Genomic DNA, 19,460 nt, shown 5'->3' on the forward strand with positions numbered 1-19,460 from the left:
CTCTTCCACTTCTTTACAAACCACCGACAAGCACCAAATGATATCTGATTTAGAAGAGCTGAATATGTATAAAACATGTGTAATTGATACATTTTTGAAGATTTACTTCAAGAAATTAAGAAATTAAGTAACTTTAAGAAATTACATGATACATTAACAAATCATGAATTCATGTTACTTTCCAAGTAATTAATGATGAGTTAGTAATGATGTGCCCCTCCAAGTAAAGTCATGACATTATGATACATTAACAAGTCATGAATTCATGTTAGGGTTAGTGTTTAACATTGTGCCCTTTTAGTACATCTTTCTTTTGATCTAGAGCATGTTTGATTTACTTTACCTCGAAATGTTAATTAATACATTAATTAACAAGCATGTACTAACGCGTAGTTAAGATGGTATATTCATGTAGGAATTCATGATACTCATGTCGTAATTAAGGTTAGTACCTCATTAATACATGTCTTAACTCATCATTAGTTCATAGTAAAGTAATTATTAATTCAGGTATTAGTACATGATTATTCATGTACTATTATTGTAAAGTGTTACCCTAATTATATATATACAATTTCTTTGTTGAATGTATTTTAACTGACTGTCACTATTGAGTCCATGTGCTGTCCTAACCATGATCTGAACTCACCGTCTGTCCATGAAGGGGTAACTAGTCCACCTTTTTTAGTTGTTGGAATTAGTCTAGCATTCCCTTTATACATTTGTTGATGTCTTTCTGACACTCCCAACACTTCCCTGACAAGCAGAGGATGACCTATTTATTAATACACATCATAATGTATTCAACCTTTGGCTTTTTTTCTCTAGGGGTAAACAGTGGTGGTACGAAATAAATAAATAATACAAGGCCTTAATGCTGCCGCGGCTAGCAAATTAGATGGAAGTGGAGGAAAAGCTTTATATAGGTTGAGTGCAGAGGACTGTTTTTATTATCATTATTATTGTTGTAGGATAATATATAATAATAAGCTGTGTTAAATTTTGCCCTTTTTGAGTGAATTTACTGGGGAAAAATATCTTGTTTGTACACACGGTGTGGTGTAGGCAGAAGAAGAGAAAAGCTCCAATACAAACTTTTACTTCCAATATAATTCCAACAGGTACAGAAAGGCAGAATGTACACACACACACACTAAATAGGACTGAGAACAGATAATGTCAGAATGAACAGAAGGAACTTAATACCAACACAGATGACACTGATTAATAGAACACAGGTGATACAGATGAGGATGATTAACTAAACAGGTGATACGGATGAACTGATTAAGACAGTGAACAACACGTGACGTGATGACAGGCTGACAAGTCCAATGAAGACAAACTAAACAGAACACAAATGTGACAGTACTCCCCTTTCCGGTAGGCGCGTCCTCGCGCCGCAGACAAACCGACTGCGGAGGGAGAGGACGAAGAGTAGGTGAAGGGCAGACAGAAGGCATGAGGGACAAGGGCAGAGCAGACGGTGCAGGCGTCCAGGGCGGAGCCGACGGAGGGAGGAGCCATGGAGGAGGCAGGGCTGACGACTCCATGGGGACGACTGACAGGGGAGCTGGTGGACTGATGGGCCACGGTGGAGCTGAGGGAGGTAGGAGCCAAGGTTGAGCTGATGGACTGACGGGTTGAGGTGGAGTCCTGGTCGCGGAGGTTGGAGGTGGAGACCAGGGATCCACCTACCATGCTGGAGCTGAACACTGAACCGCGAGCTCACCTCACTTAAGGTGGCATATGGGTGAGCTGTGGGGCTAGTTGGAGGTGGCAACAGTGTGGTTGAGGAAGGGATGATGGGAGGAGGTGAGGGAGGCTGGGTGGGGGCTCGGGGACAGAAGGCTCAGGCAGGGCAGTCTCAGCGGGACGAGACTCTTGATGGGCGGTCTCGGCGGGACGAGACTCTGGAAGAGGGACAGGAACAGGTCTGGGAATATGGACAGTCCTGGGGGCAGGAACAGGTATTGGTGTGGCGGCGGCCATCCTGGCTGAGGGCTCAGGTGGTGAGGCGGAGGCCATCTTGGCTGAGGGCTCAGACGGTGAGGCGGCTGCCATCTTGGCTGAGGGCTCAGACGGCGAGGCGGCCATCTTGGCTGAGGGCTCAGACGGCGAGGCGGCCATCTTGGCTGAGGGCTCCTGCGGTGAGGCAGCGGCCATCTTGGCTGAAGACGAGGGCTCAGGCATGGCGTGCATGACGTAAAGATCAGGCTGGTCAGGCAGTGTTCTGGATCGGGGCGCAACGCTCTCCAGACACCTATTGACGGTTTCTTTCCAGTCCAATCCTGTGGTGTCTGGGAGGTCGCTGTGGTGGTGGAAAGTTGCCCCGATCCAGAACAGGGTCCTTAGGGTCTCGACGTCCAGGGTGCTGGTGGTGGCAAGACACATGAAGTTCTTTATAAAAGAAAAAAGGTTAGGGCTCTCCTGAGCCAGGACGATTATTCTGGCCCAATCGTCCATTTTGGGCAGTCCATTCTTCTGTCACGGTGTGGTGTAGGCAGAAGAAGAGGAGTCAAAAGCTCCAATACAAACTTTTACTTACAATATAATTCCAACAGGTACAGACAGGCAGAATGAGCACACACTAAATAGGACTGAGAATACAAGACAGTGAAGACGACACGTGACGTGATGACAGGCTGACAAGTCCAATGAAGACAAACTAAACAGAACACAAATGTTATCAAATATCTAAGTTCATATGTTTTTGAATAGTTCTTCTTATTGTAAGACCACAGTTTGAAGTAATTCGGTAGAATAATGATTTTATTAATGATTTTTTTTTCAGTTGTGGCAGATATACATTGTTCCACCTGAACAGTCAACATGGCACCACATATTGTAAGAGTGTCTCATATCTATTCCCCTCTGACCACCTTTGCCTGACTTTTCCTCTTCTTTACATCTTTGCAGGAATACAATATGCTCTTCAAATTTACCTCTGCACTAATGTTCCTCTTACAGGAGAACATACTGTTTTTATTGATTCATTAATATTTCACCACAAAAATATTAATGTCTTGAGGAAAAACTCCAAGACCATGAAAATTCAGTGCAGTCTGGAGTACAGTGACATCGGAATGAATTAGTCATAAATATATGTGTTGTATGTAGGTTAAAACTTAACTTGAAAATGAGCATCTGCATTTAAGTTAAACATCTACAGCTTTCTATCACTGTGATTTTCATGTTTTTATAAATGCTTGCGTGTGCGTGCGTGTGTGTGTGGGGGTGGGTGTGGGTGTGGGTGTGGGGGTGGGGGGGGGGGTTGACTTCCTGAAGATGATGTGATTTAATGTGCTGTCAGTGCAGTCACAGCACAACTCCATCATGAGAGCACAGAGTCTGGGTGAAATGCCACGAGATGTCATAGTGGGGACTCTATTTCATTTACTTCTACCTGTTTTACTTCTGACCGGTAAGTTAAAGCTTACTTGTAGGTAGTTTGAAAACAGTTGGCTTGTTAAAACAATCTTAGGCATGTAATAATTTCATAAAATTGTAGCCCATTCTTAGTCAAATGGGAGTAGAGGCAAATATTCTGCTGTCCATACAAAATCTTAGGGAATACGTTCATGTTAATGTGCAGGTAGAAGAACGATTAAAATGTCTCTGCACAGCAGAGATATTTTATGGTAATTCTTCTGCATTTTGGTATTGACCAATAACTGGAAGCTAGTATTATTTTCTAGACAAACAGTATTTACCACTTTTACACAATGTAGCATCTGCCATTTTTTACACTAATTGTAAATTAGTGCGTAACATTTTGTTTTGCATACCAAGCATTAGGGCTGCTCGATTGACAAAAAATCAATCCCAATTCTAATGGTTTTATTAAACATAAAAAAACTTGTAGGTGGATTTTCTTAAACTTTGAATATGAATAATTTAAAAAATGCCAATATGGGTTGCAGAAAGCGAGAAAAGAAGGCTCTTCTAATGACTGTGTGACTTCAGCAATGAACTTCAGGCCATTGGCTGGAAAGATGTGGAAATAACTTATGACATTACTATAAAATTTATTCATACATTTCTAAAAGAGTAAATATGGAAGAGTAAGTACATTAATGAATATTGGATATGCACTTAAGAGTCTAAAATGTTGCAAAGACTGAAGTATTGATTTTCATATTAAGTGTTTTAGTCTTGGATATTTTTAGTGGAAATAAATGTACTGTATGCAAATTTATAACATTTATATGGTTATACTGTTTTAATGCATAAGTGCACATATTTGTCTGGCACATTTTATTATATTCTGAATAAAACTTATTTTAAAGAACATAAAGGTATTTGGACACATTCAGAGGTGGAAAGAGTACTGAAAATTTGTACTTGTAAAAGTATTGCTACTCAACATTTTCTTCAGCTTAATGAAAGAAAATCCAAGATAATAATATTTGGTCAACCAAAAGTTAAAGAGAATATAGCCAGTACTATTGCTTCCCTAGGAATAACGGTGGAAGACAGTGTGAGGAATCTGGGTGTCATAATCCCTCAGCTTTGACAGACAGATCAAATCTGTTGTAAAAAGTAGCTATCAACTTAGACTGATTTCTAGGTTAAAACTCTTACTTTTATAAATTTGTAGATTATTGTTCATGCTTTTATTACCTCAAGACTGGATTACTGCAACTCCCTCTATGCAGGGTTCATTCAGTCAGCAACAATTATCTGGTTTGCAGCTTGTACAGAACACCATAGCCAAGCTTCTGACCGGTACAAAAAGAAGGGGATCACATTACTTGTGTTATCCTCTCTTCATTGGCAGCCGGTTCTGTATAGGATTGATTTTAAGATTTTATTATTGGGTTTAAAGCTCTTCACAACATGTCTCCAATTTATATCAGTAACATTTCAGGATTTTATACATCGGCTTGGGGATGTTGTTGGCAGTCCCTCGTTCAGAGAAGAAGTCAAAGGGTGACCGAGCTTTTACAGTAGTTGCTCCTAAATTGAGGAACAGTCTTCCAATCTGTATTCGGCAGGCTCCATCTATAGAGGTTTTTAGGTCTCAGTTGAAAACGGATCTTTTTAAACCTAGTTTTTGAAGGGGACCTTGAGTAATTGTGTGTGTGCTGTAGGCACGATAATGTGATGGGTATTTGTGTATAAGCATGTCAATTGTTGGCATTTATTCATTTATTATATGGATTCTTATCTTTTTTCATTTAAAAAATGAAAATCTTTTTTATAGACTCTTCTTCTAAAATGACTGTTAAGCACTTTGGGCAGAAAAGTTGTTTTTAAATATGCTATATAAATAAAATTAGGATTTGAAGTTAAGAAATAATTCACTTAATTACAAGTACTGAAAAAATATAAAGTATTGGAAAATGAGTAGTTTGCTGAAAATAAATTACTTCAGTTATTTCATTGCAAAGAACTTTAGTTCCTTTTCGTTCAGTCTCTCCGAGTTACGTCAGGGACTGACGAATGGGGGTTTCGCTTAGAAGCCTATCACCTTCGAGTTCTTACAAAAAATCGAGCCAATGGCAAAACAATGCCATGGGTATGTGTAATTTGCAGTGCGCAACTCCGCCCCACCGCATGGGTATAAAGGAAGTAGCGCGGCAATCTCGCATTATGTTTTTGCTTCGGAGCCGAGTGTTCTCTTCACTTCTCTCCACTGCAAGCTGTCTACGAGTTCTTGATACGAGACTCTTCAGCAGTGTTGGTGTGACAGCGTGTTCCAGCGAGATCTTATTTCTGTGCAGTGATCTGCCAACAAGTGTATGTTTCTCCCTGGGGGCTTCAGCACTGAAATCATGTCTATCTTCACTGACTCTATTGCTGCATCACAAGGTCTCCTTTGACTTTACGATGCTCCGCCTCGCCACTGACGTCCCCCTCTGTCGCTGACCCGTCAGAGCAGGCCCCCGTGGAACGCTTGTCCTTCCCTGACCTCCTCTGTCAGGACGCGGCATATGACTGTGCCCCCACACTAGGACGCTCCGCCTCCCATGTGTGGGCCGGTCATTCTGCCTTGCTGCCCCATCGTGGGTACTTCTGCGGTTCACATGACCCCGCTGGTTCAGTTTTTGGAGCTTCCCAATCTGTTCCGCTGGCTTGCGAGAACCATCAGGCTCGGCTATGCAAATCACTTTGCATGTTCTCCTCCCAGCTTCTCCTCCCAGCTTCTGGGGAGTCCATTACATCATGGTCGGTGGCTATGCCCCTGTCATGCAGAGGTCGCCACCCTACTGGCGAAGGGAAGACCCCAGAAAATGCCTGATCGGGTTTGTGCTCTCCTTCCTCCAAGAAGGGTTGGAACGGAGGCTGTCTCCTTCCACCCTCAAGGTTTACGTGGCCGCTATCTCATCCTACCATGTCCTCTTGGAGTCGAAAACAATAGGTCAGCACGACCTGGTCACCGGGTTCCTGAAGGGAGCCAGGAGATTAAATCCTCCTCACGCTCCCCTCGTACCCTCTTCGGACCTCGCAGTGGTCTTATCTGCCCTGTAGAGAGCTCTCTGCAATCAGTTGAGCTTAAGTTCCTCTCTATGAAGACAGCACTCCTGGTTTCATTGGCCTCCATCAAAAGGGTAGGGGATCTGCAGGCATTTTCAGTTGATGAAGCATGCCTAGAATTGTGCCCTGGATACGTGTCCAAGGCTCCCACCACCCCCTTTCGAGATCAGGTGGTGAACCTGCAAGCGCTGCCTTTGGAGGGGGCAGACCCAGCCTTGGCACTGCTCTGTCCAGTACACGCCCTCCGTGCCTACAAAGACAGAATGCAGTGTTTCAGGACCTCAGACCAGCTCTTTGTCTGTTATGGTGGGAAGCTGAAGGGAAAGGCTCTCTCCAAGCAAAGGTTGTCTCACTGGATAGTGGACGCCATTGCTTTGGCATACCAGCAGCAAGGTTGACCATGCCCCCTTGGGGTTCGGACACACTCCACTCGGAGTGTGGCCTCCTCTTGGGCTCTAGCGCATGGCGAGCTGCAGGCTGGGCGACACCTAACACATTAGCAAGATTCTACAATCTCCAAGTTGAGCCAGCGTCCTCTCGTGTACTCGCTTCAAGTAGCCGGTAACTAGGATCTGCTCAGGTGTCTTCGCTTGCTCGCCATTTCACTCCTCGGACTGGATATGTGCAATGTTCTCCTCAGGTGAGTTTCTCCGGAAGCCCCAAGTTCCTCCACCACTGTTGACATCAGCGCCAGAGTTATGCCTGCGGCAGCTTTCGTGTAAGCTAGGTGCCTCCATGTGCATGGTTCCCCCCTTGGGCGACCCCCACATGTGTATATCCACTGTAAGCCTCTCTGAGCGTGTGTCTTTCCCTTGGCAAGCCACCTTGCCACCCCTGGGGTTGAAAGATTCCACCCTGCGGGCTGGACACCCCAGTGTTCTCCATATGCAGCCCGCTTGCTAGTCAAATGTGTATGTGTAAGTCCTCCCTTCATGCAGGCATTGTGTTGCATATTTCCCTTGAGATATGCTTCCCACCCTACCTTGGTATTCCTGTGTTAAGTAGGAGTCCTTCGTCCGTGCTAGTCTCACGACAGGGAGCTCAGACTTGCGCAGGGCACTGGAAGACAGCCTCTGTGACGTGATTGAATTGGGACCCCCATTCGTCAGTAACTGATGTAACTCGGAGTGACTGAACAAAAGGGAACGTCTCGGTTACGTATGTAACTCTTGTTCCCTGAGGAGGGAACAGAGACGTTACATCCTCCTGCCACAACCACTGTACCGCTGTACCGCTGGAACAGCCGGGAGTTCAGTCTCAGCTCCTCAGCATATCATAATGCGAGATTCCTGCGCTGCTTCCTTTATACCCACGTGGTCCTGTCCTAGGGAGCCTGTCCTCACCTGATTCACACATGACTATATGTGCCATTTGGTCTGTGCCATTTGTCTTGATTTTATGTGTGGGTGAATTAATAAAGTAAAGTAAAGTGAAGTGGGGTGGAGTTGCGCTATGCAAATTCCGCAGACCCATGGCATTGTTTTGCCATTGGCTCATTTTGTAAGAACTCGAAGGTGATAGGCTTCTAAGCGAAACCCCCATTCGTCAGTCACTGAAGTAACGTCTCTGTTCCCTCCTCAGGGAACGAGGGTTACATACGTAACCGAGACGTTCACTTAAGAAAGTAAAACTGTAAAGAGTTGCTGAACCCAATCACTGTATTTTCAAAGCCACATGTCGTCATTGGCTATACCTTCCTTAACTCTTTCCCTGCCATTGACGGAATTTTCCGGCTTTCCGTGTTTTCATTCTTTATACAGTAGGGGGCGCTGTTACGCATCTTCTGAAAGATGACTGAATCTCCTGATCAAAACACAGGCAAAGAAGCAGAAACAAGCGATATCATATGCATATGTAAAGTAACACGATCATCAACATTATTAAACAGCATATAAATCAAAACTGCCTAATGTTACTGAATGAAATGTTGACCCAGGACGAGCTATAGGGCTGAGAAGCTTTGGAGGTTTTGATGAACTCGATCTACTCCATCTGTGTTTTGATCATCGTTCTGAATCCCATATGAATGTAGTCTTTGACAAAAACATGTTTTTCTCAGCTTTTTGCTCAAAATGTTGTTGTTGTTTTTTATTAAACTTACCCACATTCAAGTGTTGATAAAAAAGGAATGCATGAAGCTAGAATTTTTTTTTTTTTTTTAAGCAGAGGGTCTGTTCTTTCTTTTGATATATTGCATGATAGATATTACAACAAAATATTATGGGTGCCATGAACGATTTGTGAAAATTATCAAAAACGCTTGCAGGGAAAAATATCACCTGTAGATCTTGGACATGACTGAAAGCATATCTGCTGGGCTCTAGAACCATTTTGATGACATTAGCAGAACTAAGGCTACCCTGATGTTCAAGTGGGGAGCAGGACCATAATAACTTTCCATTTTTGGAAGGTAATGCGTCTGCTGGTGGTTGAGAGACAACATGAGGGTCAACACTTCTCATCTGATGAGGATACCTAATAATCAGGGTTTTCCTCAATATTATCGTCTGTCTCAGACACATTCTATGTCAATTTCTCTGTAAAAAAAAACTGTGAACTTAAAACTGAAGGTAACATCAGGTAGATAAAATTGGTGTTATGTGATCATATTTTTTTGACCTAGTAAGAACTCTAGCAGCTGCATTTTGGACTAACTGTAGTTGTTTATTGAGGATGCAGGAGATCTAGTCTAGAGGTCATAACTTTTCTGCATCAGAAACAGACAGCATGTTCCATAGCTTAGCAATGTTTCTGAGGTGGAAGAAGGCTGTTTTTGTAACATATGAAATATGATTTTGCTGTCTAATATAACACCCAGGCTTATATTCATTTAATAGAAGAAAATTACTGGTCATCCAATATGTTATATCTTTAACACACTCTGTCAACTTGTATAATTTAGATAATTCATCTGGTCGTGATGAATCTGGTCGAGTATCTTTGGTATAACAGTGGAAACTAATTCCATGTTTTCTTATAATTTTACCAAGTGGCAGCACATATATTGAAAATAGCAGAGGGCCTAACACAGATCCTTGCGACACTCCATAATTTACTGACATTATCTTAGATTTTTCCCCGTTTAAAAAGACAAAATGATAACGGTTAAATTAAACTCAAACGAACTGGGAGACATTTTTCAGCTACTTGTGACTGTTTGAAGCCACCAGCACTGAGTGAAACGGCACTGATTCTTCTTCCTGTAAAAAACTGTCTGCAAGTTGGGGAAGACTATTCCAGACTAAGTTACTTTATCTACAGTATTCGTGTAATAATTCTTGCTAATTTACTGACCAGTGATTTGTGATTATGGTTAAGACCATTACATATTTTGCCATTTTTGGCTTGGCCTATTTTTTTCTGCCCAGGAGTGTATGTTTGTTTCATTGGGCAATGAGGTGCGTGTTTCTGTGTAAATTTGTTGTGTTGGGAATGATTTGAAAATCCGGTAATGTGTAATCCTCAGTCATTTAGTATATGATGCCCAGTTTTTCTCTGTAACCATTTACAAAATTGGCAAGTGTTCAATGCCTTGAAATCCAGCGTGGCTTGCTTAGTTGGGGACACTAAATATTCAACAGTATTATTGGTCTGACTGACTCCTCTGTGTAAGAACTGAACTGAGCTGGATGATGACATCAATGTTTTTGGTAGAACTGCTTTATAGATGAATTTAATGAATTTAATAATTGATGATCTTTACAACAGAACTGACTTGAGCTGAACAATGACACTATTTTCTTTTAGAGCTGCCGAAATGAACTCTGTTTGCATCATTGATCATTTTCCTGTTATCACTGTAAAGCTGCTTTGAAACAATCTGCATTGTTAAAAGCGCTATATAAATAAAGTTGACTTGACTTGTAGTGCGGAGCCGTGTAGTGTATTCTAGCACTTAGTGAAATTCTTTTTCTCACATATTTTCCAAACCGGTGTGTGTTTTAAAAAATGTCTGACTGAATAACTCCATAGGCATCTTGTAGTAGAAGTCAAACCTCTTTTCTAGAGTTAATTCCACATTAACTGGACCAGTCTGAAATTTGTAATTTTTTTTTCGCCATGAGACCATTTTTGTCAAGTATTGTAGATATTTCAATAATGCTGAAATATAATTGGTCTTTAAATCAGGTTTTGGTCTTTCCCCATTCAAGTAAATAGGTGCTACACATGCATTCTATTGCCTTATAAAGCAATGCTGTGTGATGGCGTTACCAAGATGTTCCTCAAATGAATCGACTTGAATAGAAAATCTTGAACCAGGAAATTTGGTGTTACAATAAATGTATGGAATATTAATATTCAAGTGTTTAAGTTGAATTAATTTAACATTTCAAAAAAAAAAAAAAAATATATATATATATATATATATATATATATATATTTTTTTTTTTATTATTATTTTTTTTTTTTTTGTTCATAATTTGAACAAATATTTTCAAAGAGAAACTATATTATTAAAATACCACATTGCATGCCGTTTCCTTTCCTGTTTGGTTAAAATATGCTCTTGCCGATAAATAACTTGCATCTGGGAAATTATTTCTGGAATTTTGCCACTAAATAGCATGGTAGCAGAAAAAACATAGAATAATGATGCCAAATGATAACCCATGTATTCTTATGTCTCTTATACTTTTTCATTTACTTATACTGTAATACTTTTCTCCCCACAGCAATATCACTGAGGTACAATGGGCTGTCAGTTGTGTATCTTTTTTTCCTTCTGTCCGTACCACTGTTGCCCAGTCCAGACTTGGCTACTATGAAGGGTAAGTGAGAATCAGTAATGCTTTGTCTATAGTAAGGTAATGTTTAAGGTAATGTACTGTAATATTTTGTGACAGCTTTTCCTATAGATACGACAAAAGAGTATCTGTAGTAGTGTGTGTGTGTGTGTGTGTGTGTGTGTGTGTGTGTGTGTGTGTGTAGTATGTACATATAGTGGTGGCACACAGTGTATTTTTTTAGTTTTGGTTGGTATTCTTCTCAATTCAGCAAACATTGTTAAAGGTCTAGCCATCTCATCAATGATGCATTACAATAATTCCAGAGAGTTGTGCTGTCAGCAGAGTCAAGCTACAGAGATTACCTGCAAGTGGACATTTGGTTGAGTGCTTTATAGATCCATATAATCCTGTCAGACATTTTCTCACATATTTCCCTATATTTCCTCTGTCCTTGCTTTAAACTAATTTACACACACACACACACACACACACACACACACACACACACACACACACACACACACACACACACAGTGTTTACTGTAAAATGCAAGTTAAGGATGGTATAATTGTATAAGGTCTCAGCTGAAAAAAAGATGACAAAGCTTTTAGAAAAAATTAGGCAATCAGTAACACATTTGCTGCATCAGCTAAGTGTTTTCACAAATATAATTGATTTATTGCTAACTAATCAAAATCTCTTTTAACACTTTATCCAACCAAGATGATACAGCATTCTCATTTCCCATACTTTTACAAAGACTAATGATGTTAAATATCCTGTGGGGGAAAGCACAGGATCAAACAGTGATGATTAACTGGCAGAATTAGCAGTGTTAAAAAATAATAAATAAATCCACAGTCAAGAGAGTGCAGAGCGGGGTCCAAAATGTATTAAAAGTGCATTAAATTCAAGATCCAACAAATCCAATAAATTTTATCAAACACAATAAAAAACATTGTGGTTTTTAATGTTTTTTTCTTTACAGCTATTGCAAAGGCTGTTTTGTTCATTAAAAGACAGGCTATATAGATAAGACATTTATTATTGATTTTTTACAGTGCAATAGTATTACATTTATTACACTGCCTCGAGATGCTGGGATAGGTATTATTAAATGTAGTTTTAGAGTATATTTTATTATAATATATATTTATTACTTTTATTTTACAGAACAATAGTAAAATTACAGTACAAATATTATGTTTGTCTTAATTTATTAATTTCACTAAGTGCAAATAGCAATAGATGCTACTTATGATATGTTTAAGATGGGTTTCTTTTGTAATTGTGTCTGGCTTCCCTTCGCTGAGTTATTTTCCCACTCTGTTTGATTTTCTAGATCTAGATCTGGCATAATCTGTTCATGAACTGTTAAGATACAGAAAGTGTTCCTGTCAACTATTGAAGTGAATGTAGTGAAGCAGGATATACAGGGCAGTAAAAGTCAGAATCAACCTCGCTTTTATAGTGAACACAAAGCATTCTGTTCCTTTTTTAAGAAAGATCACTAAATGTGTTATAGTTGAATTTTATCATTTGTGAGGATGACGAAGTGGCATATACTGTATAAAGGACAATATAGTATGCATTATTGCTTCCATGAACTGTTTCATTTCCTCACCTGGCATGAAATGATTTTCAGCTGTGCGAGAAAGACCCAACTCATCCATGTGGGTCTAAAAAACGTTGTTTTTTCTTTAGTTTTTTAAACATTGAATCTTTTTTTATAGTGACTATAGGGTTATTTCCAGCTATAGGGTTATTTTAGTACCTATTTAACCCAGCATAACTGTCACACTCATCTTCAGGCAGGAAGACGAAGACGGATCAAGATCAAAACACTCAAAAGTTTAATAATTCCTTAAACAGGCAGACAAGTGATAGGACACACAACTTAACGTTACGGTGATAGGACAGAGAATGAATGTGAGGGACCAACTTATATAGCAAACACAAATGAGGATGATTAATAGAACACAGTTGAACCAAATTAACTTATAATGACGGTGACCATGGTAACAATGGAGTGGCGGGAAAACTGAATAAAGGAAAACATGTGACTAATGAAAACAAACTGAACATAATAGTGACATAACGCCCCCTTGGAGTAGGCATGACCTCGCGCCGTAAGAAGAACAACATAAACAGAGGAGGGAGGGTGGAGATTTTGGAGGCGGGCGAGGAGCTGGAGAAGGGCTGAAAAGGAGGAGCAGGCAGAGGGCTGGCAGAAACAGGCAGAGACTCCACAAAGGAACAGATGGAGGGAGCATCCATGGGGGTGATGACGGGTAGAGTGGCCAGATAGACGACACAAAAGGATGGTGATGGTAGGACGATGATCCCCTGGTGGCGGCGATGGTGGTTGGCCGATGGCACAGACCCAAAGCTCCCCAGTGCCGACAGCCCATGGCGAAGTCAAAGGAGGGAGGAGCCAAGATGGGGTTAAGCCCGCAACACACCAAGCCGACGCCGACGAACTAGGTGCGACAAACGCAGACTGCGGGGTCGGCTCACGTCAGCAGCGTCTGGGTCAAAAGTTGCCCTGATACACCAAGCCGACACTCGACACCCGATGGCCAAGTAGCACGTCCGTTCTGCGCCTGCGTAAGAGGAAATACCTTTTCGTACCAGCAGATGGCAGTAGTCTGTTTTAGTTACTCAAAGCGGGAAACCAGAAGAGCTACAGGGATACAAAACATAAGCAAAGGTGCCTTAAATGGCAGATCAGAATCTCGCTCATCACAGACGGATTCGTGAAATTTTAGAAATGTCTGACACGTTGCAAATGGCACTGGCGTTGTCAGCCCTTGTTCTTTTGCTTGTGGAAGAGGAAAGGAAGAAGCAGAGGTGAAAAATAAGCAAAAGTGCACTAAATGGGTGAAACCATGGATACTCCAGAAACAGGCTCAAGGGTCTTTCCCGAACCGGTGTCGAGAGCTCAAGTTAGCTGAAACCTCCGATTTTAAAAATACACACACACACACAACACAAAACCCTAACCAATGTGATTTTTTTTTTTTTTTTTTACTATGGACTATTGAAAAATAACAAAAAAAGTTTTCTAAAGACATCATTTGCCAAAAAGGAAATCTTACCTGACTTACAAGTTTATTTTTTATATTACGCCACAGTTCAGCTTTCACCACATGGTTAACATAACATTTTTCTGTACTGTCATACAAAGCCGGCCTTCCTTGATCATGCTGATCAATTCTTCTTCACTTGCCTCGTTCCAGACAGCCATATCTTTTTAAAATATTCACCTATCGGAATGAGAAATGCAAAGCAAATGAGAAGAGCGTTCTGTGTGTTCCCTCTTGACTTCGTTGTTTACTTGCTTCTTCACCTCAGGGTTTTTTTTCTCGTGGACTGGTTCGCTAGCTGAACAGCCAATCAGAATTATCAGATGGCCCGACTGACCAACGTTCGACTTGGTGTGTTCCGGGCTTTAAGATGTCCGTCCTTCGGATGAGACATTAAACCGAGGTCCTGACTCTCTGTGGTCATTAAAAATCCCATGATGTCCTTCGGAAAAGAGTAGGGGTGTAACCCTGGCATCCTGGCCAAACTTGCCCAGTGGCCTCTGTCCATTATGGCCCCCTAATCCTCCCCATATATAATGATTGGCTTCATTACTCTGTCTCCTCTCCACCAATAAGTTAGTGTGTGGTGGGCGTTCTGGTGCAATATGGCTGCCTTCGCATTATCCAGGTGGTGCTGCACATTGGTGGTGGTTGAGGAGATTCCCCCTTCTATGTAAAGTGCTTTGAGTGCAGAGAAAAGCGCTATATAAATATAATGAATTCTTATTATTTTTATCTTATTATTATTCATATATAAATGTAACAAATTATTAAGGTGGCTGACAGCATCTGGGGGACGACTAACGGAGACAGAGACAGTGGCGCAGACAGAGGGTTGAGGGCGCTGAGCGACATCGCTGGTGCAGGAGATCCAGGCGATGTCTCGGCGACGAGCGTCGTAGGTTGAGCCAGAGTACTCGAGGGTTGGGGCGACGATGGTGTGAGCGAAGCCGACGGGAAGGACGGGAAGGAGGAACCTGCTGCAGCTGAAGGGGTGAAGGGACGGAGTGCAGCAGATAGCTCGAAAGTCCGTGGCGGAAGTGGACTGACCAAAGGGGAGCCGGTGGGACCAGGGATCTAGACTGAGGATCTCTGGTGAACCCGAAGGTGGGAGGAGCCATGACAGAGCCATGACGGAGCCGATGGGCCAAGATGGAGCGAAGAGATCTGAGGCTGGAGGCGTAGCTCAAGGATCCTCCTGGATAGTCACTGCTGGTGGTTGCTCAATGTTATTGCAGGGCATCCCCAGAGACGGTGCGGGGCTGCAAGCATCCAGCAGCGATGGGACTGTAGTACTGGCTGAGCTCTGTGGTGGTGGTGGCGATGAAACTAGACTTGAGATGACAAAGGTAATCATGGCACAAGTTCACACAAGATAGAGCAAAAAAGAAAAAATAATTCCCAGTTCTCACAGTTCTCCTTGGATAATACAGATGAATTAGATATCGGTCGGGATAGGGTGGGAGTCGACAAGTCCCCATCGAATTCTATCAGCCAGTCCTCCGCCCTCGGCCGCTGTTGTCTCGGGCTCACACCCCAGGTCAGATCCACGCTGGGGCACTGCTTCTGGGGCGATGGTATGCTCTGTCCTCTTATCCTCGGGCTCTGGCTCACTTGTCGCTGCGGGTGGTGCCGCTCGGTCTGCGGGGGGCCCACATGACTTCTCCACGATCGCTGGTGGTGAAACGGCTCTGGGTCTGGCTGTGCTCTGAATCGGGGTGCAATGCTCTCCAGACACCTCCCTCCAATTCAGTACGGTGGTGTCTGGAAGGTCAATGGTGTTGTGGAAGTCCGCCCCGATCCAGAACAGGTTCTTTAGGGTCTCGTCGTCCAGGGAGCTGGTGACGGCCAAACAAAGAAAATTCTTGAGAAAAATTAGGGCTCTCCTGAGCCAGGATGATAAACTTTGCCCGTTCATCCCTATTGGGCGGTCCGATCATCTGTCACAAACGTGTTCAGGCAGGAAGACGAAGACGGATGGATGGATCAAGATCAAAACACTCAAAGTTTAATAGTTCCTTCAGCAGGCAGACAGGTGATTGCAAACATAACTTAACATAATGGTGATCGGACAGAGAATGAATGTGAGGGACCAACTAGAGGAAGTGTCATTCAGTCAAAAGCAATGAGTGATTTTTTTTTTTTTCGTCTGTACAAATGCTTTTACTTTTTCAGCTGTTAACGTTCACTTCAGACATAACCGACTATGTTTACTAGGACACTCATTATTGTTTTGACAATTTTGTGTAAATTTGTCTGTTCAAGCACAAGAAGACTTGAAAGAGAGCTCAGTTTAGTATTCATGCACAGTATGAGACCTAGCTTTCTGGGCTCTACTAATGATTTTCTGGGCTATAATAACAAAATGAGCTCCCTTTTGCATCTTCTTACACTTGAATATTTCATTTGTCAAGGCTTAAACTTTCCTGATGATGCAGCTCTGTTGCATCGTTCACGTTCATGTTCTCGCAATATTGCAATGTTAGAATTCATACCAGCCAACCTGCGAGTGACACGGTATACCCGCCAACACCGGTTTTTACTTGCATTTGGCTCTTCATTTTAGGCCCTGATTATAACTATCAAGCACAGGCCAGATTTCTGAAAGAGAAATCTGAGGAGTGATGCATCATTTTGAGGCTCCGGTGATGCTAGTGCCATCAGCCAATGAATTTTTGGGTGCACCCACAGTGTCTGTTACGGACACCGCATCGATTGAACCTATGGAAGAGAACCTAACAACTGAAAGTTGTAAGATCATATGTGAAATTGTTAATGCAATGAATTGACTGTTGCAAAATTGTTTCTGTTTGTATATGCAGGGAAAACTGGCAGTTTTCTTCGTGCTCTTTGCTCCACTGGAGTAATATTTTTGGCATTGCAGTGTGGGATGCAAATCACCTTCACATATATTCCCAAGGACGGTAAGATATTTTCTTATATGTGCAAGTATTGTTATTATTGCTTAAAAGTAGCTCACAGTTAAAAAATATAAAAGTAATTGTGAAAGTTTAAGATAGGAGATAAAGTCAAACTGTGAACAGACAAAAGTTGACCAACCAAGTGTTATTTTAGTATTATTTATATAGTATTTAATTTTTTTAAATTAGCTTTTATTTTATTTATTTTTTGTTTTACTTTTCATTTTAATTTAAATTTGAGTAATTTTGTTGTTATATGCTGTCCTTTGTTTATTTTACCAAATTTTTTAGCTTTATTTTATTTTTATTTCAGCATTGTTTAAAAGAAAAAGATTTTTAATAATAATAAACTTTTGTTATAGTTAAGAACAACACTAGACCAACAAACACCACAATGCAAAAAACAGCGAGGTCCTGAGGGTTTGCTTTGCACAACATTAGAAAGATCAAGCCCTTCCTGAACTGTGAGGATGCTGGACCATAGCAGTGCTCTTCTGTCTGGACTTCCAGCGTGCGCAATCAAACCTCTACAAATGATCTTGATCACAGCAGCACGTCTTTAATGAGCCCAAGCCAAACCTCTCTTTACTTCTTTCGCTGGCTACCAGTAGCTGCTCACATCAAGTTCAGGACATTGAGAACAGTCATGGGTTCTGCACCTTCCTACTTCCACTCAATATTACAACTTTTTGAAACCCCAGAAGCCTGGAGTATTAAATTATGCAAGGCATTAAATTACTTGCATAATTATTCGCATTCACTGTTCCTCAGTGGTGGGCAGACAAGTCACTTGCAATATTCAAGAAATGTGACCACTTAATTGAATCCTGCTGATGCTGTCTCAAAAAAAAACTTCCTATTCTTTCACTGTGCCTTATTTTCTTCACTATTCTAGCCTGTACTGTTCTAGATTTTATATATAGATGCACGTCAGTAATGTTTTCTTTCTAAGGCATGTTTATAAAGCTACTTAAATGCCCTAATTGAACAAAATCCTGTCTTAATCCAAGCCCTGTCTGTGAAACCAGGCCTCAATGAGCAAAACTGAGCAAAACTGAAAAGACAGATAAACTGCATGCTCATATTTTATATTATTTCATGCTCTTATGTCTTAACAACAACAAAAACAAGTCTTAAGCGTCTGTGACTTACTTTCACTTTGATTTGTGATAGTTTGCACATAGGCTTGATGAATAGATGCTCAGCTGCTCATCTGCGGTGATGCGTGTGTCCTATCTGGCTGTAACAAGACATATAGCCTATAACACGCTCTCACACATTTATTTTTTAGCATTATTGGGAGGAGTAAAATTTACATATGTGGTTTCAACAACCAGATGCATTTAAATGAAAATTCAAAACGATGCAAGTGTCATATAGGTGTCATTATCCCTTTACACAGGACAAGTGGTTAGGAGAATGAATGGATGAATGTAAAGTCACGATTACATGAAGTCCCTAATCACTTTACTTACTTTGAAGTGGTAAAGGGCTTCCATATTCATCAGCTTTTTGAAAAGTTGTCAAGTTTTCTATTTACCCTAAATTATCCATGCATAATAATACATGCTTTTTATTCATCAGCGACTGGGCCATGGGACAACATTTACTTTCACCTCGGCATTGTCAGGTATGAAACATATGAATTCTTTCAATTTAGAATTTCAATTTTATTAAAAATGCCAAATAACTGTGCTATAGTATAGTATAATATAGTAAAAAGTATAATATAATTATTCAAACCCAGCAAAAATATTAACTTTTTTTCCCCTCTTATTTTGCATGAAACCTCAGTTCCATGAGATGAAGGGATCAAGGCAATTGGTGAATTCAGAACCACATAATAGCATACTACTACTATTTCTGTCATAAAAAGATATTGTATTAGTAGAAAGAGTAGTATACTAGAATGCGGTTCTGAACTCAGCAATTGTGTCATACATTTGGCCAATTATGTGTAACCCAGCTTTCTTGGCACAATTGGTGTCCATATAAGGTGGCGGTGAACACCATTTCCTGAGATTCTGCCCAGAAGGAAGCTATAATTCTTGTAAAATGGGGTCTCATTCGAATGGGACATTGTAATCCTAACAAGCTTCTCCAAAAAAAAAAAAAAAAGAGTTATTTGCCATAGAATCAGGTCAACAATCCAGTGCACTTCAAGCACTTCACAATAGAGGTTAGAAACATAAGAATGGAGTGTTTAAACGAGTGATTCCTCCGAGCTAAAAGGTGGAGTGGAGAA

At 41.1% G+C, this 19,460-nt stretch overlaps 1 protein-coding gene across 1 annotated transcript in view; it reads left to right on the forward strand.

Annotated features, from left to right (window-relative positions):
- Positions 1-3,360: 3,360 nt before the first annotated feature.
- LOC311087809 (piezo-type mechanosensitive ion channel component 2) overlaps positions 3,361-19,460 on the forward strand; it is a gene marked incomplete at its 5' end in the record, with an annotated part of 88,740 nt that continues 72,640 nt past the window's right edge. The window contains 4 exon segments of the mRNA XM_084121280.1: positions 3,361-3,424; positions 11,154-11,249; positions 17,117-17,218; positions 18,800-18,845. Of these exon segments, the coding sequence (XP_083977406.1) occupies positions 3,361-3,424; positions 11,154-11,249; positions 17,117-17,218; positions 18,800-18,845 (308 nt within the window).

This window comes from Abramis brama (assembly GCF_963993115.1).
Source record: "Abramis brama genome assembly, chromosome: 8".
In the NCBI taxonomy this organism is placed as follows: Eukaryota; Metazoa; Chordata; class Actinopteri; order Cypriniformes; family Leuciscidae; genus Abramis; species Abramis brama.